This window comes from Apus apus, chromosome 12, assembly GCF_020740795.1.
Source record: "Apus apus isolate bApuApu2 chromosome 12, bApuApu2.pri.cur, whole genome shotgun sequence".
Classification (NCBI taxonomy): Eukaryota; Metazoa; Chordata; class Aves; order Apodiformes; family Apodidae; genus Apus; species Apus apus.
In genome coordinates this window covers 4,418,323-4,444,598 of record NC_067293.1, presented here as the reverse complement: position 1 = coordinate 4,444,598, position 26,276 = coordinate 4,418,323, and the positions used below count along the sequence as shown (strand labels likewise).

The following is a 26,276-nucleotide window of genomic DNA, read 5'->3' as shown; positions in this document are numbered from 1 at the left end:
TGCCATTCCCCTTTCCTCCTGGCGTGCCCCTTCCCATGGGGTGGTTATCTTCCCCTCTGGCACACACAGCCTCCCGGCAGGAGTCACCTCTCCTCCAGCTCTGCCCATGTCGGGGCTACCTGTTTCAGTCCTGCCCGATGCTATTACAGAAATAATTCGAAACAGGGCACGGGGTTGGGTCCTGCTGGATCTGTCTGGTCTCTGCATCTCTCTTGCCATAGCCAGAGCAGCATCAGCCACAATGTCTGATCAAAGAGCAGGACGTGCGGTTACCAGCAGACACCTCCATGCTTTCCGATCCGGGCAAGGGCAGCCGGGCTCTGCCTCCCTCCCCCCGCCAGAGCTGCAACACAGACGCTACCCGGACTCCGCAGAGCAGTCACTGCTTCCCCTTTGAGATGCCTGTGCGGCAGCATGTGAAGGGCAGGCATTTATTTTGACTCTCCCACCTGCCACCGGGGTGTGCACTGAGTCGACGAACGTGCAGCTGCAGGGAGATCCCTGCACCCCGGGAAATCCCTGCACCCCGAGGCACGTTGGGCTTCACCTGCCCCAGCACCTTCCAGCTGCCGCTGCAAGGCAGGGCAGAGCTTTCCCACCCGTCTGGCCCCACTCCCTCTCCCAGGGACTGCTTGCTGATGGTCAACAGCTTATAATATTGTGTTGCTGGCCTGTGACACGCAGGGTGAGCTCCACACTGCCACAGTGTACACCCTTGAGTAGACAACATGGTCCAGAGCCCCATAGGATGGATGCACAACTCCGCCCCGTGCCCACCAGGGTTCATGACTGGTGCTGGGCTGCCCTCCAGCAAACAGGGCTCCAGGCATGGGTCCCCCTGTCCTGCTGCCTAGCAAAACCAGCCCAGGACAGGAGCATGGTGCAGAGCTGCAGTGCTGCCTCGGGGCTTGCTCCCCAACACAGGCACCACACGGAGGGCTGGGTGCTCACACAGCTGCTCTGCTCACTGCTTCAGCTCCTTGAGGGGGCAGCAATCGGTTTTCTCGCAGAACACCAGCTCTGATGGTGCCCAGCCTTGAGCAACCCTGGGCTTCTCACATGTGGCACACACCCTGTGCAGCACTGCCTGTGGACCCTGCCCAGGCACCCCTCGGGGCTGGCCCTCAGGTCCAGGATCAAAGACACACATCCCACCCCAGACTGGTGGCCACAGTAGGGCAGCCCCATTGTGTTACTCAATAGGCAGCATATAATTAACATCCCCAGCTGTCTTTGGCTCTGTAACTAGCAGCATTTAGCCACAACTCAGAGAAGGAGCAGAAGGGCTGGAAACATGCTTAAAACCACTGCAGTTCAGAGCTAACCTGCAGCACAGCAGTGGCAGCTGCAAGGCACACAGCCAGGCTGAGCAGAGTACATGCCCCATGCTGTGACCAGGTCTTGCCCCAGTCCCCTCGTCTCTCCACAGCCTCTTGCACCCCCTGGTATCCTCTGGGCAGCCAGAGGATCTTGTGTAGTCAGGAACACTGGGTCTGTCATCACGATGGAGCTCTAGGGGAGCAAACGGCTCAGCTCCAGTTCTTGGTGCAGCAGACACAGGCCCCTCAGCCAGCATAGGGAACTACATCCCTCACAGCAGCCTGAGCACAGCTGAGGACCAGAGCCCTACTATATCTCCTTCCTCTCCCCTCCCCGAGTTTGTTTGCCCTCTTGATGTGGCCTATCCTACTATGTGCCCTTAGAGACGAAGATCAAGTGCAGCTCTTACAGGAGTCCCTGTGAGCCTCCCCATATCACACACAGATGGGACAGAGGGAAGATATTGGTCCAGAAAAGCTAAGAGGGACCACAGGTCAAATGGTCCACAAGCAAATTGCTGGGGAAGAGCCAAAGAGAGAAGAAAGGTGCTGGTGCAGGTGGTTTCTAGGTTCAAAAGACACAGGAATGGAGAGCACTAAGCTAAAGCAGCCTGCTACAGGCAGATAGGAGACTCCACATCCACAGGCTGCATTAGCCAGGTTAAAATCTGAGAATGCAGCATGTTATCCAGAGAAAGCACTGTGGCTGTAAGGAAGGAGCAGAGAAGCCTTGGTGTTTATCAGCAAAACCAGGCTGAGAGGAAAAGTAGTGCTACGAGTGCACTCAGCCAGCAGCTCCTCCTGGTCTGCAGAAGGACAAGCTTGAGCAGCTCAATAAGTGCTGTGGCTGGAACGCTGGGCTTGTAAGGACTCAGAATTACCCTACGATGTGACTTCCTCTTTGCTTTACACCTCTGTCCTGGTAGAACATGCCACAGTCTACTAGTAAAGCTCTTAATCAACATACAAATCCTACAAAGCCTGCACAAACCCTTGCAAGCACATGAACACCAGCTGACAAATCAGAGAAGAAGGGCTTTCTTTCCCAAACCAAATTGTTTAGCAGTCCACAAAAGCTGGAAATGCAGACATTAGTTCTATGGAGAAAGAGATAAAGACCATGTGTAGAGGAGGAGTGCTGAGGAGGAAAGGCAGGCTCTGAACACACACTCCTTTTGCAAAGTAAGCTCTCTGTATTCATCTGAGAATGTCTGCAGTACGGGGTTCATCTGGTATAAATAAAGTACAAAATTTTACAATGTCTTAATCATTATTTTAACAAAAATACTAAAAACTGAGTAAAAACTGAAACCAAAGTGGGAATGGAAACTATCAGCCACAAGGGATCTCCATAAACGTTTGTAAGAAATTGGGTAGTAAAAACACTTTCTCTGTACAATAAAACCATTCTCCTGGCATCTCCCTGTGAGACAGGCAGTGGCAGCACTGGGGACACAGGCCCAAGGACAGAGGCTGGAGGCAGCCCCAGTTTGTGGGTCAGACTGAAGAGGCTGTATCCAATCCACAGTGATGTCTCCCTCCTGGATCAAGCTGAAGTGCCACAGATCAGTAGCGTCCAAAGGGGTTGTTGTTCTGCTGCGTCTGGGTATCTGTTGATGTCAAGACAGAGTTAGACTCACAACACCTGGTTCAGAAAAGAGATCTGTCTCCCCACATCACCCGCACAGTATGAGCAGTGTGGCACAAACTGACAAGAAAAATACAACCTTTGTGGCACTCTCTGCTTTGCTCATCTGCCTGAGCCTTGAGGCAGCAGCACAGTTAGGACCCCACATTCTCTGAAGAACAGACAGGTACGTGCCAGTCCTGACCCTGAAGCTGGGCCAGAAGAGATCTCCACATCCCTCATGGTGGAATTGGTGCACCATAACAAAGCCACGAAAGGGGGCAGCTAGCTTGAAGGATGAGTTTATGGATTAATTATTTCTGATTTTGAAAGAACATCAGCCCTGTAAGACTGCATAACACCTGCAGCCATACAAGCTGCACAGACAGTGCAGCTCACGCTGAGGCATACACACAAAGAGTTAGTGAAGGTTTCAGAGACAACTATCCTGGCTCCCTGAGTATCTCAGTACAAAAGAAAGACATGCCCAAAAGACTTCCAGGTGGCACAAAAAGGGCAAGAAACACAGTAAAGTTATAGTCAAGAACCTTGGCAACTTCAGAGCTGCTGCGACTGGTGCTTTGTGATGTTCAGTGCTCACAGCATACTTGGGTATTGCCTGATTAATAATACTCTGTACTTTTTTTCCTGAAACCTCATCAGAATGTCTGACTCCAACTCAGACTAAGTAAAAGGAGACCAGTTCAAACTGGCCAGTCCACTCTCCTCAACTCTGCTGGACAATAGCACATTCAGGGATACACTGGAGACTTCTAATGCAGTCTATCCTGGACCCAAAGTATTCATTCCTGTCCCCCTCCTGCAGGCTGTTCTTGGTTTATGTCCTTTCCACTCCATCCCATCCACTGCAAGTAAGAACTCCAGATGGTTCCTGGTGGAACTGATGCAAACCAAGTGAGGGAGGACAGAATCTACATGCTGACAACACGTGGCTGCATTGGATCCATGCGTCTGTTCCATATAAAACAGCCCCATTTGCTGTACAGACAGGGTACAAAAAGATGGCTATTCTGCTATATTCAGGTTCTTACATGAGGTCTTCCCTTACTTGAATGTCCTGGCTGGGATCCTTGCACAGATCTGTTGTGGTTTGTGAATCAAGCTAGTGAGAATCTTAGCACATTAGAACTTCAGGTTTGGGGAGGTTTTTTGGTCACAAGGACTAATAATTTTCCATCAGGGAACAAGTATAAGGACAATTTCCAAACCTCCATACATGATCACATCTAGCAGTCTCACCTGTAACACACAGCAAGAAACCTGTGCAATCCACTTCTGGGCATTTTTGTAGCACATCTGCCATTTTTATGGCAGAAAGACCAGTGGGGTGACAGTGAAACAGCAGGCCCTTCAGAGGGGTACTACACAGACACTGGGTTCTGCTTCTAGGCCCCCCAGCCAGAAGTTCAATACAGATGACAGGAATGCAGTGTCAGACTGAACATCACTTATGCCATGACCCTGTCTGTTATGGCAGCCATAGAAGCCCACAGAACACTGCAAAGACAAGTGTACAGCAACACTTCCCAGAGTAGCCCTCTTGCTTCCAAGAAGTCTTGTCCTGATCAAAAGATGAACATAGTATTCTGGGTGTTTCATCAAGTGAGTGCCCCAGGATTGCAGCTTCCCTGTGGCCCTCAGAAGTGATCTGCAGCAGAGGAAATACCTCTGAATGCTTTAAAGCTGCAGACTGGATCCTGTCAGAAAGGCTGCATGGCAGCCTCTACAAAGGCTTAGCTCCCTCGTCCCTCTGCAGGCAGCAGAAGGAAGGTCTGGAAGGTTGCTCACAAGCTGGCAAGCACTGCCTGCCCTGCTGCTGTGCCCCTTGGGCCAGGAGCTAAAAGCCCTGATGCCACCTCCCTGCCAGTGTCATTTATAGCCTCAGACAGACAGTCCAGCTTGGCCTTGTTTCTCTACACCAGGGTACATGGAACAGAAAACAGCAGGGAGGAGACGAGGGGCAGGATCAAGAACACTAAGACTTACTGGAAAGCTGTTGTTGAAGCTGTCGAACCAGAGCAGCTGTTTGCTGCTGCTGCTGTGTCTGCTGAAGGCCCTGGCGCTGGAACTGCAAAAAAGAGAAAGGTGGTTACAGCCACACCACCTGGCTGGCAGCCTTGGCACTCACACGAGTCCTGGGAAGTGCAGGGGAGGGGAAATGGAGGGATGCAGGTGGAGCACTGGCCCATCACATCCCTCTGCCTCCGAGGGGACACTCACAATGGGCTGCTGTGGAGGAAGAGCCTGCATCCCCAGCCCGGGGGGCTGGCCCTGCGCCTGCGGCTGAGGCACCGTGGAGACCTGGGGCTGCTGCTGCGGCTGCGGCGGCGGCTGCTGCTGCTGCTGCTGCTGTTGTTGCTGTTGCTGCTGCTGCTGTTGTTGCTGTTGCTGCTGTGAAGACAAGAGGGAAGGGGCCATTGTGGGGCTGAGCAATGCATACAGCAACAGGGCATGGGAAGGGATGAAGGAGTAAGGATGTTCCACACAGTCACACAGAATCGTTGAACGGTCAGGGCTGGAAGGGACAAATGGAGATCAACGGGTCCAAACCCCCTGCCAGAGCAGGGCAGGTCACACAGAAATGCATCCATGTGGGTTTTGAAAGTCTCTAGAGAAGAAGACTCCACAACCTCTCTGAACAATCTGTTCCAGTGCTCTGAAACACTTACAGTAAATAACTTCTCCTCGTGTTGAGGTGGAACTTCTTCCACCTTACACCATTTCCTTAGTTACCTAAATTACCCAGATTTCACCAGGATCCTGCCCCGGGCTAAGAAATTACAAGAAATACAGGGACAGTAACAAAAGTTTTTTTGCAAGATGAGGTACCAGCAGATAGCAGGAAGAGACCTACGAGTCTACTGGTCGGCTGGGGAATGACTAGGACCAAACAAGATACAAGAATAGAAAATAACCAAGAGCTGCCTCAAGCGGTTGGCTGGTTCTGCTCTTGCCTCCTGGTTAAGATCAGCAATATTGACTTCACTGAGTATTTGCCTGACCTGTTCTCAATTTTTTTCCAGAGGTAGCAACAGAGCTCCTATAACCTTCCTACACAATCCATCCAGGTCACACTTACTCACACTACTGGTGTCTTCCCCAATCTCTACTCCAAATCTCCTATGTTATGATTTGCAGCAATTTCTTGTCCTAGGGCCAAAGGACAAGAACAGATAAGGGCGGGTTTTTTTTTAAGACTAAAGATTTGGGGACTTCTCTCTTCTCTTATTTCTGCCTCTCTAACTCCATGCCCAGCTATTTCAGCCCTCCCTTCTTCCTTTTCAATCACATTCCCCAGCTCTTCTCTGCCACTCATGCCAGTTGCTGCTGTCCTTCAGAAAAAACACGTGGGATTAAACTGGATGCAGTGCTCCAACCTCGATGTCAACAGAACTAGTTATGGTGAGAAGAATATTCAGTGTGTTGAACCTAAAGTCAGAATACACCCACAAATCTCAAGGTTTTTTATTTTCTCCTAGTTTTCAGGTATTTTTCCCATCTGCCAGTGTGAGGTTCTGAACTCTCTAGATCAATAACAGAGTGAACAATAACAACTGAATACAAGAGGCATGTTCTTTTTCTAAATATGAGTGATGGAGAAAGCCAAAAGAAACCAAGTGAATGGTCAGGGCCTCCTCATCAAAAGGACTAAAAGCTGCTGACCATGTTACAGGCAGTCTCTTGTCCAGTGCAAAGCAGCAATTCTCAAACACTACTGACTACAGCTCTCTGCAGGAACCACTGTATTACTCAGCCCCACCTCAGAACACAAAGCCTCAGCCCTCTGTGCCATGTAAAATCTCCCCATACTCTACAGGTTTACTAGGCCTTGTCATAAGGTAAGCAATCCATCAATTCACCCAAACCATTTCTGTATTCCTCTGTCAATTCAATCAATTTCTGTAACTCCAAGAGATGTACTCATATCTGTATTTCATAAGTATTTAATACTCATAGACCATAATGCAAATCTCATGCCTGTTGACACACACCTGTGAACTTCAAACCTATAGAGTTGGGTTTTTCACCATCCACTGTAAGATATAGAGTACATGGACTGACTCACACCAGATTTCCTGCCACTGGAAACTGCAACCAACCCTTATTTTCACATTGTGAAAATGCAGATATGCCCCTAAAAATGATCTTGTAAAGAACAACTCATGTGTGGACAGGGGGATTTTCACTTTGTTTCAACCTCCTGCAACACTCCTAAGACAGCTAGCTTTCTGCACACTCTTCTGGGTTCAGCTGGAGCAGGAAGAGGTGGGATGCAGGCCACAGAGGACTAACCAGACCTTTACTGCTCCTAGTTTCCCTGAGGTCATGCTGTGTGACTGGCAAAAGGCAGCACAGCAGGTGTCTTAATCAGGCATGGCCAGCTCTAAGAGGGGAAGAACTGCTGGCTAATTACTAAAGACAGCCCCCACCAGTTGTCATCCTTCCTGCACAGAGGAGCAGAGCACTGCTGACAGAGAGGTAAGTGGTGCTGGGCAAGCCTCCCTCAGCTCCAGCAGCCTTCCTCCTGTCAGCAACCACTCACCCTCAGCATCTGCTGCTGTTGTTGCTGCTGCTGCCTCAAGTACTGCTGCTGCTGCTGCTGCTGGTCAGGCAGTATCTGGCTGGGTCGAATTCCTGAGGGGACTCCTTGTGGACCCAAATGGTTCATCCCACTCATCATGGGGGCCTGCTGTATTGACTGGTGAGGATACCTGCAAGAGAAAAGAACAAGCTCATGGAGTAAAAGACTCACGGACATCCAGTTTCTGTAATACAAACCCAGCTTCTGCCATCAACAAGACAGACAGCCTAAACTGCCCCTTGCAATCCATGCTGCTTCTGTGCAGAAAGGTGAGGGACAACAGGACCTCTCAAGGGTTTCATCCAACCTTTTTTCCTAGAATTCAGGAGTCTTGGCCTGCTGTTCTGCATGGCTTCCCTGCTGGATTTATGCCTGCTCAGTAGCAGGGGAAACCTCATATCTAGCCCTTTGATTATGATCTGCTGGTTAGATCTAAAACCAAAACTATGACTTTCCCAGGTCATTTTAGTCATACTTCCAAATTCCATCTTTCTTTGGCTGGTAACACTGACTCCTGCCTACAGCTAGCATTCCCAAATTTCATCCTGTCTCTCTGTTTCTTCCCAGGACTGAAAGCTGGATAAAGATGTTCCCCTGAGGATGCTGAATAAACACAGCACAGAGAACAGGCTTTCCACAGGTTGCTGTTAGGTTGTACAAGCAGGGAAGCCCTCAAAGAACTACAGTTGATTAACATCCAGTAGGGTGGGAGGTACCTCTGTGTGCTGCCCAAGGTGTGTCCATAGCCAGGAGCCTGCTGGTGCACATAGCCACTTGGTCTCTGCTGCATCTGTCTAACAGGATCCACCAGGGCAGGATTAGAGCTGGGGTGGGAATTCTGATAGGGCTGGCCAGAATAGGTAGGAGGTACCATTGTGCCTGACTGGGAAGGGTGCTGCTGAAGGCCTATGTGGGAGACGTAAGGTGTGTAACCCTGAAATGAAACAAAAAGCCTTTATCAGTCACAGGGTAAGGCACAAATGAGAAGGTGGAACACAGGACATCAGCTTTTTGGCAATATTGTCACAAGGCTGCTCATTCTGGGATTCTGATTCGTGCTGCCCAGCAAATGAGGAGTGAGAAGGGCCAAGAAGACTTCAGGACTTAGTAGCAGAAACTAAGATGGAGCCCTGTGCTGAAGCCAGATTCCAGCCCTTCCTGCAGTCACTGCCACTTACCTGGGAGGGTTGCAGTGCTCCATAGGATGGGGTTGGAGCCATCTGGCGCACAGGCTGCTGTCCCATTATGCCTTGGCCCTGCTGGAAGGCAACGCACAAACACTTTTCTCAACATCTCCAAAGGGCAGGACACTGCTGCTCTCTTCTCAGCAGCTCCCACCAAACCAGACAAGTAGCTTCACTGCTAAACTCAGGAGGCTGCTGCTCAGCGTGCAGATGATAGTGACTCCTGCCTCACCCTAACTTAAGACAAATAGGCCACTAACATCACTGCTCACCCCACAGCCAGGGTGTGCCACTCTCACTGCCCAGCAGCCACAGATGCCCCAGGGCACCTCACTGACAGCTTCCCTGAACTGTCAGTGGCCTGGGCCCACAAGGCAGGTGACAAATGCAGTGCTGCACCAGCTGGATAGACACCAGAGACATCATCTTTCCAGGGCAGAAATAGAGCTACGGTTGGAGAACTCTGGCTAAAAGGGATAACCTCAGCAAACAGCCTGGGCTTGCTGTACTGTGGGGTCCAGCTACAGCAAGAGCAGTGCTCTGACTCACCAACTTTGCTTGAAGCTGCTGCCTCAGTATCTGTCCCTGGGACACTGGAGGCTGCTGTCTGTACACTGCTGGCTTGTAGGAGGGGTCAATGCCCATCATGCTCCCCATCCCTGGGGGCAGCACACCACTATAGGGAGGACGACTTTGAACAAGCTTTCCCAGTGGCATGCGGACAGGTCTGTAGGATGTATCCAGGCGAGGCCCACCTGCAGGAGGAGGAAAGACAGGGTAAGCAGTCTCACACTTCTGCTGAGCCTTGTAGCTCCAGAACGACTGTTCATCACTGTATCTAGACACATGATGGGCAAAAGGGAAGAGTGTAGGGAGTTGTGTAGGACCATTCCACAAGGGGTTCTTACAAGAGGTTCCCAAAGAGATGCAATGTGCTCACCTCTCCTGTGCACCCACCTGCTGGGAGAGGCTGATTCTGGGCATAGAGACCCACTGGTGATTGGCCATATGCCAGCCTTGACATAGTGCTTCCCGGCTGATGATGCAAGAGGTCTGTAGGCATACCATACGAAACCCCTCGGCTGGGGGCCAACACAAAATCCTGCAAGGAAAAAGAAGGAGTAAGAAAGACCAATGTACACTGGGAATTCATGAATGGATGAAGAGTAGGAAAGGGTTGCAAAGCCCACAGGAGGCAGCCTGGGATGCTATCTGAGCTGGACAACCTCCTTCCCTCCCATCAGGGATTAAAAGAATGTTTGCCATGCCCCAGGCTAGAGAGAGCAGGATACAGCTCCAGCACTCCCAGCTGAGAGCAAACACATCCCATCATTACCATGACACCACTCTCAGGGTCATCAGGAAGATTCAAGGGAGTGCTCTGTGAGTAGGAAGGATGGACACAGGAGGCCCATGGATGTTGGGCAGTCAGTTACCTCAGTTTTGCTGGCAGACTGGTTGCGTTTCTTGGTTTTGCTCTGTTTCTTCTTGCGTTCTTCGGTAGACGTGGCAGGATTGGAGCTTGTTTTATCAGTCTTGGCTGGTTCTGTAGCTTTTCTTCTCTGGCTCTAAAGCCACAGGTGTAGGAGGCTCTTCCTCTTCAGGGGGCAGTGGCAATGGCTCCAGATAGTAACTGCGGGGCTTGGGTTTCAAGTGTGTGTGGTACAGAAGAAGCCTCTGCTGCTCCTCAAATCTAGACACCTTGCGATCCACCCGGACTGTCCCAAACCATCCCCAGGAGAGGGGGGCTGAGTGCTTTAAGCCCTCAAACAGATCCCAAGGGGAAATCTTCTGCTTTGTAGAGACTTGCAAACCCTTTAAAGCAAAAGAGATAAGAATCTTCAAGTCCCTGTTGTTTCTCCTAGGAGGGTACAGGAAACTTCTTGCTTTCCTCAGGCTCTGCTTTACATGTTGCAGAAGACAGCCTGAGCCCTGCTCTGCCACGTGGCAAAGGAGTAATTTCTAAAGGCTTTCATCAACAACTGCCAGTCTTCTTCATCCCACCTCGGTCAGTCTTCTGCAGAGAAAACACTGGCACTGCCCAGTAACTCAGGTGACAGGGATTATCTCTATGCTTTATGTAGCCATAAGTACAAAACCAAAGTTTAAGTAACCCCTCAGGCCATAGCAGCGTGTATTGCCAAGCATTACCACCCAGCTTTGCCCTTTCTGGACGTGGTTTGTACCAGCTTGTCTGCAAGCAGCCAGCCACTTCAAGATCAGCCAGCAGCAAAGCGCTTCATCCAGATGCCTCCCAAGCTGAGCAGACTCAAGACATCAGAGCACAAAGAGACACCTGCACTCAGGAGCTGTGATGCAGACACAGGAAAAGCTTCACTTACCTCCTTCTTGAAGATGGAGTCGAATCCAGCTATTTTATTGCCTTTGGTGTCGATGAGGGATCCCTGAGGTTCACAGGTGATGACATCTCGGGTCTGCTTGGGAAGTGGCAGCAGCTGCCGCACCTTCTCCAGGCTGTCAGACTGCCGGTCCCCCAGCTCTTTCTGCACAAGTGGAACAGAGGAGTCTTAAAAGAGTATCTCAGGAAAAAGCATCCACAGCCCACCTGTGACTCTTCTGATGTCAAACTCCATCCCTCCATTATGCCTCACCTTTGTGTCCTTCAGCCCTACAAAGCCATGGGGCCACCCTCACTGCTTCATCTGAACAGCAGCAACAGGACAAGTACCATTCATGGGACACAGGTAAATCTGCAAAGCTGGACAACCCCAACACAGTTCACACTGCTGTGCCCCTCACCCTGAGTTTCTTGACAAGATTCATGTAGGCCCGCTTGTTCTCCTCCATGCTGCCCTGAGAAATGCTGGACATATCAGCAGCCAGGGTGCCGTTGATGAGAACACTCAGCATGTCCAACACCGTGGTGAAGAGCTCACTGTTGGTCAGAGCAGAAAGGTCAAAAATCACCTGAGAAGCAGAGATAAAGCCTCTGCCATCATAGTAACACCAAATATCAGATTGCCAAGAGTAATGCCTACAGTCAGAAGTGGCAAGTGCTCTTCAGACTAAACTTGCACACTAATCCTCCTTTTGCTTATACACCACAGGGGATTCAAACTTGACTCAAGTGCAGTATCACAGATTAAGACTGGCCTCCTAGTCTATCTGTTCAGCTTCTCAAAAACTCAGATCCAAACTCAGTTCTGCCCTGCTTATCTCTCTGCATCTGGAAAGCCAGGTTTGCTCTGGATATGTCAGAGTGCACCTGGATACCAGGACCTCTGTTGAGGCCTGCTGTTTCTCCCAAGTCTCTTTTGGCTGTCACAGTACTTGTGACAGATCCTCCAGAGAGGCCACTAGCTCACACAGGAAAAGGGGCCATGCTAACGACTGCGTCCCTTGGGAAGAGTACAGATCAGAAGTCAGCCAGAACATTACTTGTTTGACTGCATGTCCACGGTGCCACTGCTGATGATGTCCAGGAGAAGCACAGCCCATTCAGTTGTCTGCTGTGTGCTGCGCTGAACTGTGTCAAACATTCCCCCCACCTGGCAGAGACAAGCAGTTCAGTCAGAAGGACAACAGGAAGAAACACTAAGATTGAAAAGTGAGAAAGGAGCCTAAACCAGAGCAATTCCAGTGCTACAGCAACTCCTCCTGAGAGCTGAAGGAGACTGCAGTCACCAGAACAAAGCGAGTAGTAGCGCTGTGGACTGCAAAAGCACTGAAATGGGAAGGCACAGCTCCAAAACAAAGACCCAGGCTGTAAATTTCACCCTGGCAGAAGGGAGTTTTTCCTATCCCACTCAGGGCTCAGGACCTAGAAGCAGCATAAGTGCTCCTCCTACTTCCTTGCCTCAGAACACATAAAACCTCTTTAAAAAAAAAAAAAAAGAAAAAAGGTAGACAACTCTCTACCCCATATGGTTAAGGTCTGTTTCTGCAACTTCTCACCAAATTCAGCCGTAGTTTCAGGGCCTCATGCATCAGCTGCTTGGCTTTGCAGTCATCTTGGTACTGATCTTCCCGCCAATTTGTAACAATCTAAGGAATTTAGAAGAGAAGACAGACCTTATAAGCTGTACACTGAAGTTTATAGAGAACAGCTTGTACTGCCCACTGTCCAGGGATTCAGAGATGCTCAGTTCAAGGACCTTATACCCACCAGGGTAAGATCTTTGCCTTATTGAACATAGAATCTGACAGAGAACATCCGCAAGTACATCCCAAACAGCCTGGCCGCTGGAGGAGCAATCCCTTGAGGAAAGTGAGGGAAGAAGCAAGACAATCTACCTGCTGGACCTGACTGTACAGAGAGGTAAGAAGGCCTTCCCGTTGCTCATCCTGTCCTTTCAAGCATGTTAGCACCAGTGACAGAAATGGCTGCTGGCTCAGGAGGGACATGCTGCAGAGAGAACAGAGATGGAGCTCTACTCCAGGCTGGGATCAACACAGCAAGCACTGCCTGCCTCTGCCCCAGGTTCACCTCTTCTGCTTCTGGCGATCCCGCTCTTTGCGGGACGATGACCCCAGATGTTGTCCTTTCTCCAGTTCTTCTCCAGCAGCTTTCAGCACATGGCCCTGCACTGATGTTGGAAGCTTGGCAATCAGAGGAGCCACCAGCCACACTCCTGATCTCTCCAGGGAGCTGTGACAACACAGGAGAGAAAAGCACGCTGAAATCCAACCTGTGATTCAAACTTGTCCACAAGGCAACTGCTTGCTGGGACTGCACCTACCTGAGGATGGGTTTGGATTTGTTGCTGGCAGGTGTAGCACTTGCTGAGCTACTGATATTGTTGACTCCATTGCCAGCAGAGCTAGCAGAGCTGGTCTCTGCTGACTGCTGGAATACCTCAATGGTGGCCTTGGCTATATTTTCTAACAAGGAGTTCATTTCCTGGAGATAGGGAAGAAAAGAGAGCCAAGGCCTTCTCTGAGCACCCACTGACAGGGCTTGCACATTTCAACACAACTCAATCCAAATCCAGTTTGCCAACTTCCCCTTGGCTGCTGCTCTTCAGGTCTCAAGACTCATGGCATCCTTCTTATGCTTGCCTTTCTCAGGCCTGACCCCTCCTTTGTTTACTTTCTCCCTGTTCTTCCTCTTCTTCCAGGCCACCTCCCCACCACCTCACAAGTAACCACTTCAACACTGGCAACACCCCTTCCTGCACGATCCCTCTGAGCAGAAACTCACATTGTTTGCAGTCTGCTTAATCATCAGCTGCAGCTCCAAGGAGGACTGCCTCATGGTCCACTGGTCCAGATTCTGCAACACATGCACGCACACTTCATATGAGTCCTTATCTCAGTTCAAACTACAACAACCCACACCCTCAGCTCCCATGATAATGAGTGCTAGAGCCCTCAGAGGGCTGTATTTTCAACAAGCCCACTCTAATGCTACAGCAGGCAATTACTAGGACACTGAGGTTCTGCCAGGAGCCTGCACCTGTAAGATGCGTTTAATCCTCTGCCGCTGAGGATTTTCTCCTTCCTCGTTGTCCAGCAGCCGGTGTGGATAACAAATCAGCTGCATCAGCCTTTGGGCCTGTGTGCTACTCAGGACAGGATCCTGCAAGTCATTGCTGTCTTCACAGAGGGACTTCAGGCATCTCTCACCTACCCACTCCTGCAAGATGAAGGCAGAGTCAGCACAGTCAAACCAGTGTCCCATTCCAAACCAGCCCCCCTGCTGTCAGTCTCAGAGAAATGCAGGGAGCACATCAAACGCATCAAAACCCTATTAGTGCATGTTATGCCTGATAAGAATGTCTCTTATCTACTCTGATTCAACAGGCATCAGGCACAGCACAGCAATCAAACAGGGGAAACATCAACTCTGACAAGTCAGCAGTGTTGAAACAGTAGCTGCCATTTCTTTTGATAAAATATTGGTATGATTTAACAGTACAAAGACACTGCCTCACCTAGGCTCCACCAACACTGCCACTTGAGCTAAAAAGATCAGAAGGGATCATTTAAAATTATTTGGTGTATTTCCTACACAACAAAGCCCTGGCGCTGTGCTAAATTAAATAATTCAGGGCTGCAGCCAAGGCTAAGCTAGAAAACGTCTTAGGGAAAAGCACACTCCTTAATTCTCAAATAGTGATAGAAAACACACTGCCATCCTTAGTAAAAACCAATTAAGTTACTTCTCAAAGCCTGGAAGGGGAAACAATTCACTGGATCTAAGCCATTTATAAAGTCACAAATCATGAGGTAAAGGTAGACAGAAAACTATTATTGTCAGCCTCTCAGTTTCAGTTGGTGGTCCCTAAATGTATGATGATAGTAAAGGCAGCAATTTCCAAAACAAACATGAGGTCTGAGACTAGCAAGGGAATATCTACTTCTGTCAATGCTACAAGCAGGTTTCAGTAGCATCAACTATGATGAATTTATGCTTGTAAATAGGCGGCTCCAGTTCTTCTTTGGTAGCCTGGTAACATTGCTATATAGCAGGTCAATTAATGAGCAACAGTATCACAAAGCATGACGACAACACAACACTCATGTGTTGTGTTTACACAATAATATAGAGGTTTCAAACTGCAACTCTGCATCTTCCCTGTTGACAGAAGAAATTTGTAACCAAGGCCAAGGATACCCACTCTACAATTAAGCACCTTATTAGCCAGGTTGCAATTCCTCAAATATCACCTTTCCACAAAGGAACAAGAACACTGGTGCTGTCAGATTAGACCAAGCAAAAGACTTTTATTTTTCCTTTAATTAACTAAACAGGGCACTGCAGAAACCAGGGATGCATTAACAGCTTAGCTGCAAGCAGCACTTCAGCTGTATTCTGAAAGGCACCATTTAGAACTGCAACAAGCTGTCTTTCTCCTGCTTATCTTCTTTGCCTCCAGCACACATCTTGAGTAAACCACTCCCAGCACTCCCCTCCTTGGACTTGAGCCCTGTCCTGTTGCCAAAGCAGAGGGGATGAGCAGTCCCTGCATACTGCAACACCTAATTCTTGACAACTGTTTCCCTCTCCATTTTCTGCTAATGATGAGGAACCCTTGGCGCCATCACGTGGTGGAACTATTGCAGGTTCTTTACTGATCCTTCATAGAAATACCTGCACAAACCAAGTAAGTCATCTGGGATATATCTGCAGAAGGTATAAGGACAAACTCACCTGTTGACATATACTCCTCAGTACATACTTGGCATAAATATCCAAGCTAGCTGTTTCTACAGTTACTACCCGACCACCAGCCTTCCTGGTGCCCAGCTCATCATCCATGAGATCATCGACGCCTCCAGGGTGGGAAAAGCCAGAGCCTTTCAGTTCTGCATCTCCTACAAAGGAAACACAAGTGTCACTTAATCATCAGTGATAAAACCAAAGCCTGACCCACAAAATGTCTTGAGCTTTTGTAAACTCTCTCTGCAGCTAAGAGACACAAAGCAGCTTTAGAGTTTACAGCTCAACCAAAGGCCTTCAGACCAACAACATATTCACCAAAAGAGATCTCTGTCTCTGCATAGCCAATAAATGCAATATAGTGCCTTTCTACCATCTCCTTAAAAAACAGTTACAGGTTTAGGCTAATACAGGTACACACCCAGAACAAAGACAGCCTTCAGCACTGCAAAGACAGCTCCATCCACAATACGATTCTGGGAAGCTGCCAGCAAGTGTCGGTCACAGGAAGAGCGGATCCCCACCGTGGGTTTGTCTGCAAAGGAGAACAATGGGGAGGGACAACACTCAGCAAAAGGCACAGGTTTTCAGAGCTGCCTGAATGACGTGCCATTCAGTACCACAGAATCCAGCTCAGGGAATCCAGAGGCTAGTCCACTACCCAACTGTAACATGGGGTCAATTTAATTCAGTTTCGTGAAGCACAGAACAAATCATGTTGTGGCAACTGAACCATGAGATCCAAAACAGGGACCAGTGCATGTGTCATGAATTCCAAGCTCTAACAGTACCCTAACCTAGAACACAGGCTGGATTTAGAGATCTGAGCTATCAGAATACTGATGAGCAGCCAAGAACAGAGAGCTTCCTGGACTGTTTCTCTCATCACACAAAAAAGGGAGAGGTGTAAAACAGCAGCTTCTGGCATCAAGTTAAGAGGCTATAAAGGGCATAAAAGGAAAAAAAAAAAAGTGATTATTACTCTTAGGGTTTAATAACAGCAAGGCCAACTCCACTGGCTAGTTCCCTGCCTCCAAGGGTCTCCTCCCAGGCATGCCTGGCTACCATGGAATGACATAAATGCAAGGATGCAGAAAGCAGCATATCAGACTTCACCTTTACTCAAAGCAAGCAGGTCATGATCTCTAACCATAGCGGACAGTATCTCTTTTCTTAGGGTGCTAGAGCCTCAATACTTTCCCAACAAAGAAAGGCTCTACTTTAATTCACTTACTGCCATCTTGCTGGCACGGGTTCAGCTGTGGAGTCTTAAACAGATGGAGTAAAATCCGGCAGGTCAGACGTGCTCCTGGTTCCGAGTCCTGTTCGCTGCAGGCTATGGAAAGAAAAGAGTCAACTGAGATTTCCTAAGCACTGGGGCAGCTGACTCTCAATCCAAAAGCTACTCACAAGGCACTGCCCTGGAGCAGACAGTTGAGAAGCTGCAGCAGCCTTATTGTATTTACAAACATGGAGTATGTGCAGCAATTAACATTCCAGTGAGCAAATCCATCAGTATTATCTCCAATGACAGGCACTGCATTCTGCTTGCTCCATCTTCCCAACTTTACCCTGTCAGAGTCTGGGTGCTGCAACCCCCACAGCAAAGCTAGGAAGGCAGAGAGGAAAGACCAAGTGACCTAACTGGTCAGCTGGCTGCTCTAGACAAAATACCAAGCTGAACCACATGAGCAGTGGGAGACGTTCTGCTAGAGTTCAGAGCTGAGCACACTGGTCAGAGAGTGTGGCTGATAACATCTCTCTGTCCTTATTTCATCTTGGACACAAACTCCAGACAGCAAGACATTGAAAATCCTTAGCACAACCAGTTTTTGACGGAAACAAAAAGGTCAGAAACTCTCTGAAGTAAAACTTACAATTCTTAAGTACCACACTATAAAAGAAGTATTGGAGGCATGTTTCACAGCTCTGAGGTTCACAACAAATCTATTAAACACAGGCCTTTGGGCCAGAACTGAGACTAAGACCAGCTTTCTGCAGGGATGCACTCACCAGCATTGAGGAGTGAGGGGATAGCAGCACAGCGGATCAGGTCCTCCAGCAGCAAGCACTGTCGGGCGATCAGAATGGCAACAAAAGTGGCCAAGGAATCATGGAAAGATAAGTCACTGACCTGGAAGAGAGGAGACGAGCCAATGAGCACAACAGCCTCTACCTCATTCCCTCTGTCAGCAATTCCTCAGCTTGTCTAGGACCTTGGGTGTAGAACAGCCCGTAACCCCAGGTCAATATCCATGATCAGCCCAAGCTGCAGCAAAAACCCACAGGTAGCCCTTATATTCAAAGCCTTTCCCCTGTCCTCAGGAGACAAAGCCTCCACCCCTCATGCATTTCTGCCTTCTCCCAAGGGATCGCTCCCCTTCGGCTTCAATTCCTTTTCCCCTTTTTAATGTTTGCACTTGCATCAACGTTGCAGAGGAGATCATTGAAGCCGCAGGTCCCGTTATTGGAGGAACAGCACAAAGCTTTGAGCACACCCAGCCACTCGGCGCTTAGAGACTTGCAGTACCCAGTTAGCTCAGCACACAGGATAGCAATGTCATTCACCCTGGTAAATAAAGAATGAAAAAAACAGAGGGTCAGCTTTGCTACTCATGAACACCACCATCTCAGTGATTCTCTAAGGGATCCCAGCCTTGGCTCCTTCCTTACACCCCAAGATAGCCAAGGAACGGCTACTGGATTTTTTTGACCTTCACCTAAATACTTTATTATCTCAGTAGAACCATAAAAGTTCTGCCTCTAACCTGTCTGGATCGTGGTGTCCCACACACACGTGCATAAGTGCATTGCAGACAAAACTGTAGCGGTTGGCTGGGTTTTCATTGAGGCTCTTGCCCAGGTTGGTGTATGTGAAATTATGTGCAGATGGATTTTCAATAGTGTCAATCATGAACTCTGGTTCCCACAGCATGTTGGAGTCAGATGGCTCAACATTGCAGTAGATGGTGTTCTTTACCTTGGAGCAGAAGTCACTAAACAGGACAGGAAAGAGAGATTAGGAACACCAAAAACTAAGCTTCCAGTGACCGCTGACAAGCAAGACAAGCCCCTCTGGGCAAGAACATGTGGAAACTCAAGATCACTGTGTACAGTCAAAGACTCTCCCAAAAAGTGAAGATGGTGCTTGTTGTGGAAGCATCTGGAAGTTACCCATGGGCTCAGTGAATACAGCATGGGAATGGCTATTCTAGGTCAGACTGGGGAAACACCTAGCTCAGTCCTCAGTGTCAGAACAGCTGATGCTCAGAGAAGAGTTTAAAAGCAAGGCAGGCATGTGGCAATACCGCTCCAGCATCCTTCTGCTGCTACATGGGGTTCAGTTTTTCAGAGTTAAAGATAATGCTCTCCTCATCAGATTTTCCTCCTGCAAATTTGCCCACCTACTTTTTGAATCCAGTAGATTTTTGGCATTCACAACGTGGAATGAGTTCCATGTTAACTATGAGAACTATGAAGCTTATTCCTTTGTTCTCAGTCTACTGCTTGTTGTTCTCCATTCATTCCTTTTTGTGCTTGTACTCTAAGACATGCTGAACATTCCATTCAGCTTATATTCCATATCAACCATGATTTTACAAACACTTATCATTCCCTCTCAGTCCCCCTTTTCTGTGGGGAAGACATTTAATTCCTCATAAATAAGTAATTCCAAACCTCTGGTCATCTCTCCACTCGCCCTCCTTCGGACCTAACATGACTACATGCTTTTTGGAGTCTGTTGCCCCAAAGCACAAGGCATAGCTGTACCATGACTTAAATGGTGGCTTAATGGTGCTTTCTGCTCTGTTCTCCATTCCTTTCCAAACAATACCTAACATTTAATTTGCCTTTTGACTGTTACTTAACACTATGATGATATTTTCAATTATCTATCTCTTACAGCTAAAAGAACATTTATCAAACCCATAGTGTATATCCATTGCTACAGAGTTTGGAAGGGAAGAAGGACAATTCTATGTGCATTACCAGAGTCTGGTAGGAACAGACCTCTCAACTTCTATCCTCTAGGAATGGGGTAAAAACAGATCTGTGGAGGTGCAGAGGCCTACTGAAGGCAATTTAGCAAAACAACTTGACGATCTAAGAGTCAAGATTACACACGGAGCTGTTACTGCCTGTAAAACAGGCACTACTCCCAAGACTCCCATTCCCAATTCAGAGGATCTCAGGGACAATCCCATCAAACAAGATCACAAGCAAAGCTTAAGCCAAGGTGTTATACTGGTCAGCACCCACTGCATCCCACCTGCCACAGACTCACCTAAAGAGCTCCCCAAATTTACTTTTGAGGTGACTGCAAGAGGTATACAGGTCATAGAGATAGGCCAGGATGCAGCGCTCTGCTGAGGAGCCATCTGAGCGGTTCATGCCATGTTTCACCACCCCACACAGACTGTTTGGAGACAAAAAACACTGCAGCAACACAAAAAGAAAATCTGAAGGAATAACCTCATTACATACAACTCCTCCTGAGCTCCAAGAAACAGTGCTCACTGGGTAACATATCCCATCTCCCGCAAATTCTGTGAGCTGAACTCTCCAGCACCAAAGTTGCTGCCCTTCAGGAAGGACACAGATACACCCCTGCCCCTTACAAGCTCCCAGAAGATATGTTGCTTTTTTCCACACAGTGAGGAGAAGATTCCCTTACCCTTCAAAGACCTGAGCCATCTGGTCCTGGTTTAATATAAGGCAGGAGTGGTAGTGCCGCAGCACAGCCACGATGCACAGGCACAAGCTGGTGGTGTAGCTGCCAACAAGGTCGGAGGACTTCAACAGCAGTTCTGCCTCCACCACGCTCAGTTCATTCAGCAACTGCACCCAATGACAGAAAAACCCTTCAACAGCCACAGGGGTAAGGTATGGTCAGAAATGGAGCTGGCACACCACACCCACAGCATTTAGGACCTGCCAGGAAAGGGACTGGCAGGCATTTTCTGCCTAGAGATGTACCCCTGGAACAGTTGGCACCCCATACTTAGGCACAATGTCTCACTCAGACTGTCAGTGCTTGGGTAGCAGAGGGTGACTGGGATATGGCCACAGATCCTAGCATGCAGCTTGTCTGGCAATTCTGTCCTGCATAAATCTCACTCTGCTCCCTTTTTAAGGCTAACAGACTCCGTTCCGTCAGCAATCACCACGAGGCTTCAGAAGACACCTGGCACTGGCTGCAGGAACAGCAACAGGATTTCAGCAGGATCCAGAAGGCAGCCTATGCTGCCATGTGCCAAGTATCCTTCCAGGGGAGTGAGGTGGAAGAGCTGCCAGAGACAGATGATCCCCTTCTCATTCATAACAAGGCCTTGCTGCATCCAATGACAGGGATGCAATGCAAGTCCTTTGGAGACAACTCTGAAGCCTCTGGAAGAATAATCCTCAGAACAGAATGTGTAAGACTATCTGCCAAAACCTCTCCCTAACAGCTGCAGCCCAGGAGCACAGCACTGATCTGACTATCTCCACGACACAGGTCAGAGAGTCACCAATGATCCCAGGAGCATCCCAACTATCACAGCACGGATTTGCTGCCCTTCAGGCTGATTATACCCCCCCAGGAAGCAGGTGAGCACATTCTGCTTACCTGGATGGCAAAGTCAATAAGACCACTGATATTGAGTGAATACTCCATCAAGTCAAATATGAACTGCACATGCTGTACCAGAGGCAGGTGGTACGACATCCCCAAGGCAAAGCTGGTGATCTGCTCCAAGACATTGCGAGATACCTGCAAGTGCAGGATGACACACTGTACCACCTCCTCTTGCAGAAGTCCCTCAGCATGCCCATCTCCTTTTCCCTCCAGGAAGTAATGCAAAGGGACACAGTCAGGGTCCAAGAAGGACAGCAGTCTTGAAAGCTTCATACCTGAGATGTGACTTGGTGCTGATCAAAGTGAGAAAGGTGTTGAAACTTTGCAAAGATATCTTCAGCTGTTGGGAATGCTTCTGGCTTGCTCTTTTTCCTCTTCTGGCCTTCTTCTCCACCTACCAAAGTTGGGAATATTAGGCTACTTTCCACATCAGAAGAGGTCTAGACATCAGCCATCAGCACTTGATAGACTCTCAGCAAGACCAGCCCATGCCATGCAGCATAGCCAAAAAGCCCAAGTCCCAGACCTTAAGCTAATAAGGACCATCTTAAATTCAGAACAAACTGCTGAGGAAGGAATTCCTAACCTGTGAATGACAGTAGAGTTAACATCTAGCTTATCCCTAGTGAAGATACTCCTTGGAGGGGAAAAATTACTTTCTCAATTTAGAGGCACACTGTTTCCCTGATGAGAACAGACATTCTGGATTGAAGATGTTCAGCCTCAAAATTCCTTTGTCAGAACACCCCATCTTTTAAAGGATGCCTTTCAGGAATCAGACTAAGAGAGAAGAGAAATTGTAGCCAGATTCTCAGCTGACAGAAGTCAGAGGCTTTCTATTGATTTTGACAGAGCTATCCAAATTTCCCATCCTATACATTTAGCATGTGCCCCAAGCATAATGGCATGCTACATTTAATGAAGGTCTGTGCTGAATATGCATGGGCAAAGTCCTCTTTACTTCTTGTGCAAGGATCTAAATGCAAGAAGAAAATAAAATCTGAAAAGCTGAAGTTTTCAACAGGGCCTCAACTCTGAGCCTAACATCACTTAATCCTCTTCTAAAGAGAAGTTCAATTAAGCAGAAACTGTCAGCAGGGAACTAATCATCTTACTTGCTGGTTAGTATGTCTGGGAACAGAGCACCACTCCAGACTCTCAGTGACTGATACAGCTTACCAGGCACTGCATATTCTATAAAATCTTTTCACTGTGAGACTCCAGACAAAGGGGCCAGTCAACTGGAAAGATAACTCCTACTTCAGAAAGGAATGGCTCGAGTTCTACTAACCCGTCTCTGCAGTGCTCTTTCTGTTCAAGACTTTCAGAATGTCTTTGGTTATTTTCTTGATGGTATGTCGAGCATCATCCCGTTGTTTTCCAACCCCAAAAAGAACTACCAACCGTTGGTTACACTCGTGGCTGCACGACTCCTCCTAGGGAACCAAAAGAGAAAGCTGCATTAGCAACTGTGAGGTTGAATGCTTTAATCTTCTTCCACATCTGGAGCTTTTGAAGGAAAAGGAAAGCTTCATCTCAGAAGTTGCTCAGGGTAAACATTTTAAGTGGATCACCTCCTGCAGCAGTGCAGAAAAGCATGCAGGACCACAGGGAAACACAGCAGCCTCGTGGCCAGAGCACAAGGCAGCAACAGGGGAGAGGCTGTAAGCAGGTCTCATACCTGAGGAATAGGAAAGTGTGTTGCATACTGGATGTGCCGAGGCTGGTCATACAGGGATGCCAACATTCCTTCCACAGACTTGTCCTTCAGCAGAGGCTTCGCTTCCTTTTCGGGATCTGGTTTCTCAGGGGAAGGGCTGGCTTTAGATTCACAATGCATTGGAGGAGAAAACATCTAGGGACACGTAAGAACAACAAAAGGTAGTTAGGGAACACAGTCATGCAACAGTGAATATTGCTGAAGGAAGGTACATCTGCTCAGGCCTAAAAGGGAGCAGGAAGAGGGAGGTTGGAGAAACACCGAGTTCTTAGAGCAGTGACCAAGGCAATACACTAAGACATTATGCCTATTTCTGCTTCTGGTCCATGTTGTATATTGAGTTAAAAAAATAGGAAATAAATAACCATGACTTAGGATTTTGGGAGCAACGATCCCCACAGAACAGGCAAGGATCTTGGGAAAGCCATGGGAAAACCACATAGCTCTGCACATCACACCTGCCTAACATGTCTCTTGAAAGGCTAGAAGGAATGTAAGTTCTCAGGGGGTTTTCAACCACAAGTTATTTTTATTAGCAGGTGCTCCAAAACATTCTACAACCATGAACTATGCCCACAAATACTATGAAGAATGGTAGAACTTAACTGGTACTGAAGGCCCCACAGAACGATGACAGCAGGCCTGTGTCTTCTCCCAGGTGATGAAGAAAACCTCTGCCAAAGGTAACCGGTCACTCCCAATCTCCTGCTGCTATCATGATCATGCATTTTTCCCATTCACTTCCAAGCAACCTACTTCCTACCCTGTCCAAACACTGGATTGGCAGTGGCCAGAGTAAGAGATCCCAGGAATGACAGGAACTCACTCTACTCTGATGGACCCCAACCTGCACAGACAGGTTAGAAGGACCTCTTTACAGTGCCAGCTGTCTTACAAACCCAGCTGTCCCTGGTCCCACTACAACACACTGACCTACTGACTGAGAAGCAGTTAGAAAATGTGGGAACCTACCGAAAAGTCTGTCTTCTCCATGTCATCAAAAAGCATGCCAGAGTTGTGGTCGATGTCCATGGGCTCAGAAAGACCTGTGTCCTGGGAACAGACTCTTTACATCTCAGTGATGCACCAGGGAACAAGACAGTAATTGTTTACTACAGCACTCAATACACACACTGGACAGTGACAGCAATATGCCAACACATCCATGGTGCCTGAAAAGGTGGAGCCTAACACACTGCAAACATCAGGGACAGGCCTCACACAGCACCTCATGATAGGCTCCTCAGCTTTGAGCAGTGCCAGATTTTCCTGTCTACCCCTTTACATTCTGCAGACCCTTTCCAGCCACTTAAAACATTACCCTTCTATTTTTGAAACTGAAATGCTAAGGAAATAGGTTGGGGGAAGGAGAAGCATGAGTCACTGGTACATCTTGCAGCAGGTAACAGCCAGGAGGCTGCAAAGCTGGTGAAAACACTCCAGCACAACACAGGAACATGTACAGCAGGACCATGGTGTTTGTGCTCTTACCTCGAGCTTGATGCCACTGTTCCCTTCTGTCTCCTTCCTGTCGTGCTCCTCAGCAGGGTCATCGAAGGGTGAGGGAGGGCGAGGCCCATGCGAATCCATGGCAAGATCACCCCGGGAGATGAGTGTGCACATGTAGATGTTGTGAGAGAAGACATCGTGCCGGATGAGCTCACAGAACAGCAGTACCAGGTTAAAGAACTCCACCTTCTCATTTTCTTTCCCAGGATCAGCTGAAAGGACAGCAAAGACAGGGCTACCAGAGTCCTTCTGCAACACTTTGAGCAACACCAGCCACCTAAGCTTGGGGTAAACAAAGTCTCACCAGGTATCTCAACATATTAAGTGACTGATACACAGTTCTGAGATCACTGCAAGGACTGAAAGGAGAAAGTACAGTTTCAACAGGTGGCAATTAAGTCAAAAGCTCTCCAGTTAGCCTCGCAGATCAGAGGCACAGGGTTTTAGCCAGAAGGTGTCATTCCTGGCTGTACAAGCAGCAGCCTGCATCATTCAGAGTTGCACCCTGTCCTCCTTAATCTGTTTGTAATTCCACTGAGAGACTATTCCTGAGCTCTGTCATTTACTAGTTAGAAACCTCCCTCAAGTTCCCAGCCTGAATTAATTCCTGATTAGGCTATACTCATTTATTCTTGGCCAATGCTCTATTAACAGGAGTGCTTCTGCATTATCTGTCATCTGGCCCTCCAGGCTGCTTTCTCTCCCTCTCCAAGGCATGCTCTGGATCACAAGGAAGCCAGAGACAGAATCTAGGTACATCCAAGACCTACGCACGAGAGACCAGCACACAAATTCAAAGTTTGCAGGAGAGGGAAAGCTAGAAACCAAGAGAACACATGTTCTTATTACATACTTAGCATAGGAGCTTGAGTGTCAAGGAACTGCATAAGGACATCCTGAAATACAGGAGCACTGGCTGCTGAGAGAGAGCCTGAAGAGATGGAGCCCTTCTCATCCACAACTTCAGAGTCCCCACATCTCTGTAGAAACAGAAAATAGTACCAACTGCTGTCACAGAGGAGAAATTCAAACAGTTTTCAAGGGACATTTTCCTATCTTGCACTTATAGGAAATCTACCTCACAGGCTTCTGTAAGCTACTTTACAGTCTCCAAGGATGTCAACACTTCCACACTGCAATCACCTGTCTTCAACACATCCAAGAAATGGAATGCACACCATCCCATAGGCTCATTTCTGACCTACTTTGGGTTACATGGAGCAAATGTCATAACTGTCAGCATCAGCATTAAGGGGCACTGTGTGATCAGCCTTTGCCTTTCAATGTAACAGTTAAGACAGCTGTAGGTAACCTCTGCTCTCCTTCACCACTGCTTGCCTTTCAGGAAGAGGGACTTACTTCAGCCTCTATCTCTGCTTGACGCTTCTCCAGGAGTTTGGCCACAACCATAGCCCTGTGGCGTCCAGAGCGCTTGTAGCTGACAGCCCACTCACACAGCAAGGCCACCACTGCATCATCATCTGGAGAGATCTGTTGAGATACAAGCACTACAGTGAAAAGCTGAGCCAAAGAGCAGAGGTGAGCAGTCCTAAGGCCTCCGGTTGAATGTAACA

General features: G+C 48.4%; 1 protein-coding gene across 1 annotated transcript in view; it reads right to left on the bottom strand.

Moving 5' to 3' along the window:
- Positions 1–2,492: 2,492 nt before the first annotated feature.
- The window catches only part of MED12 (mediator complex subunit 12), a 33,015-nt gene continuing 9,231 nt past the window's right edge, over positions 2,493–26,276 (bottom strand). The window contains 35 exon segments of the mRNA XM_051630151.1: positions 2,493–2,929; positions 4,954–5,035; positions 5,188–5,358; positions 7,511–7,679; positions 8,266–8,483; positions 8,728–8,808; positions 9,283–9,488; positions 9,691–9,835; positions 10,170–10,289; positions 10,291–10,548; positions 11,076–11,237; positions 11,494–11,629; positions 12,133–12,242; positions 12,649–12,738; positions 12,988–13,099; positions 13,181–13,342; positions 13,434–13,594; positions 13,895–13,966; positions 14,150–14,329; positions 15,848–16,011; positions 16,278–16,391; positions 17,091–17,192; positions 17,870–17,990; positions 18,281–18,425; positions 18,625–18,852; positions 20,142–20,273; positions 20,532–20,695; positions 21,465–21,608; positions 21,749–21,867; positions 22,765–22,909; positions 23,155–23,328; positions 24,166–24,246; positions 24,685–24,914; positions 25,556–25,682; positions 26,062–26,193. Of these exon segments, the coding sequence (XP_051486111.1) occupies positions 2,886–2,929; positions 4,954–5,035; positions 5,188–5,358; positions 7,511–7,679; positions 8,266–8,483; positions 8,728–8,808; positions 9,283–9,488; positions 9,691–9,835; positions 10,170–10,289; positions 10,291–10,548; positions 11,076–11,237; positions 11,494–11,629; positions 12,133–12,242; positions 12,649–12,738; positions 12,988–13,099; positions 13,181–13,342; positions 13,434–13,594; positions 13,895–13,966; positions 14,150–14,329; positions 15,848–16,011; positions 16,278–16,391; positions 17,091–17,192; positions 17,870–17,990; positions 18,281–18,425; positions 18,625–18,852; positions 20,142–20,273; positions 20,532–20,695; positions 21,465–21,608; positions 21,749–21,867; positions 22,765–22,909; positions 23,155–23,328; positions 24,166–24,246; positions 24,685–24,914; positions 25,556–25,682; positions 26,062–26,193 (5,001 nt within the window). The 3' untranslated portion in view covers positions 2,493–2,885.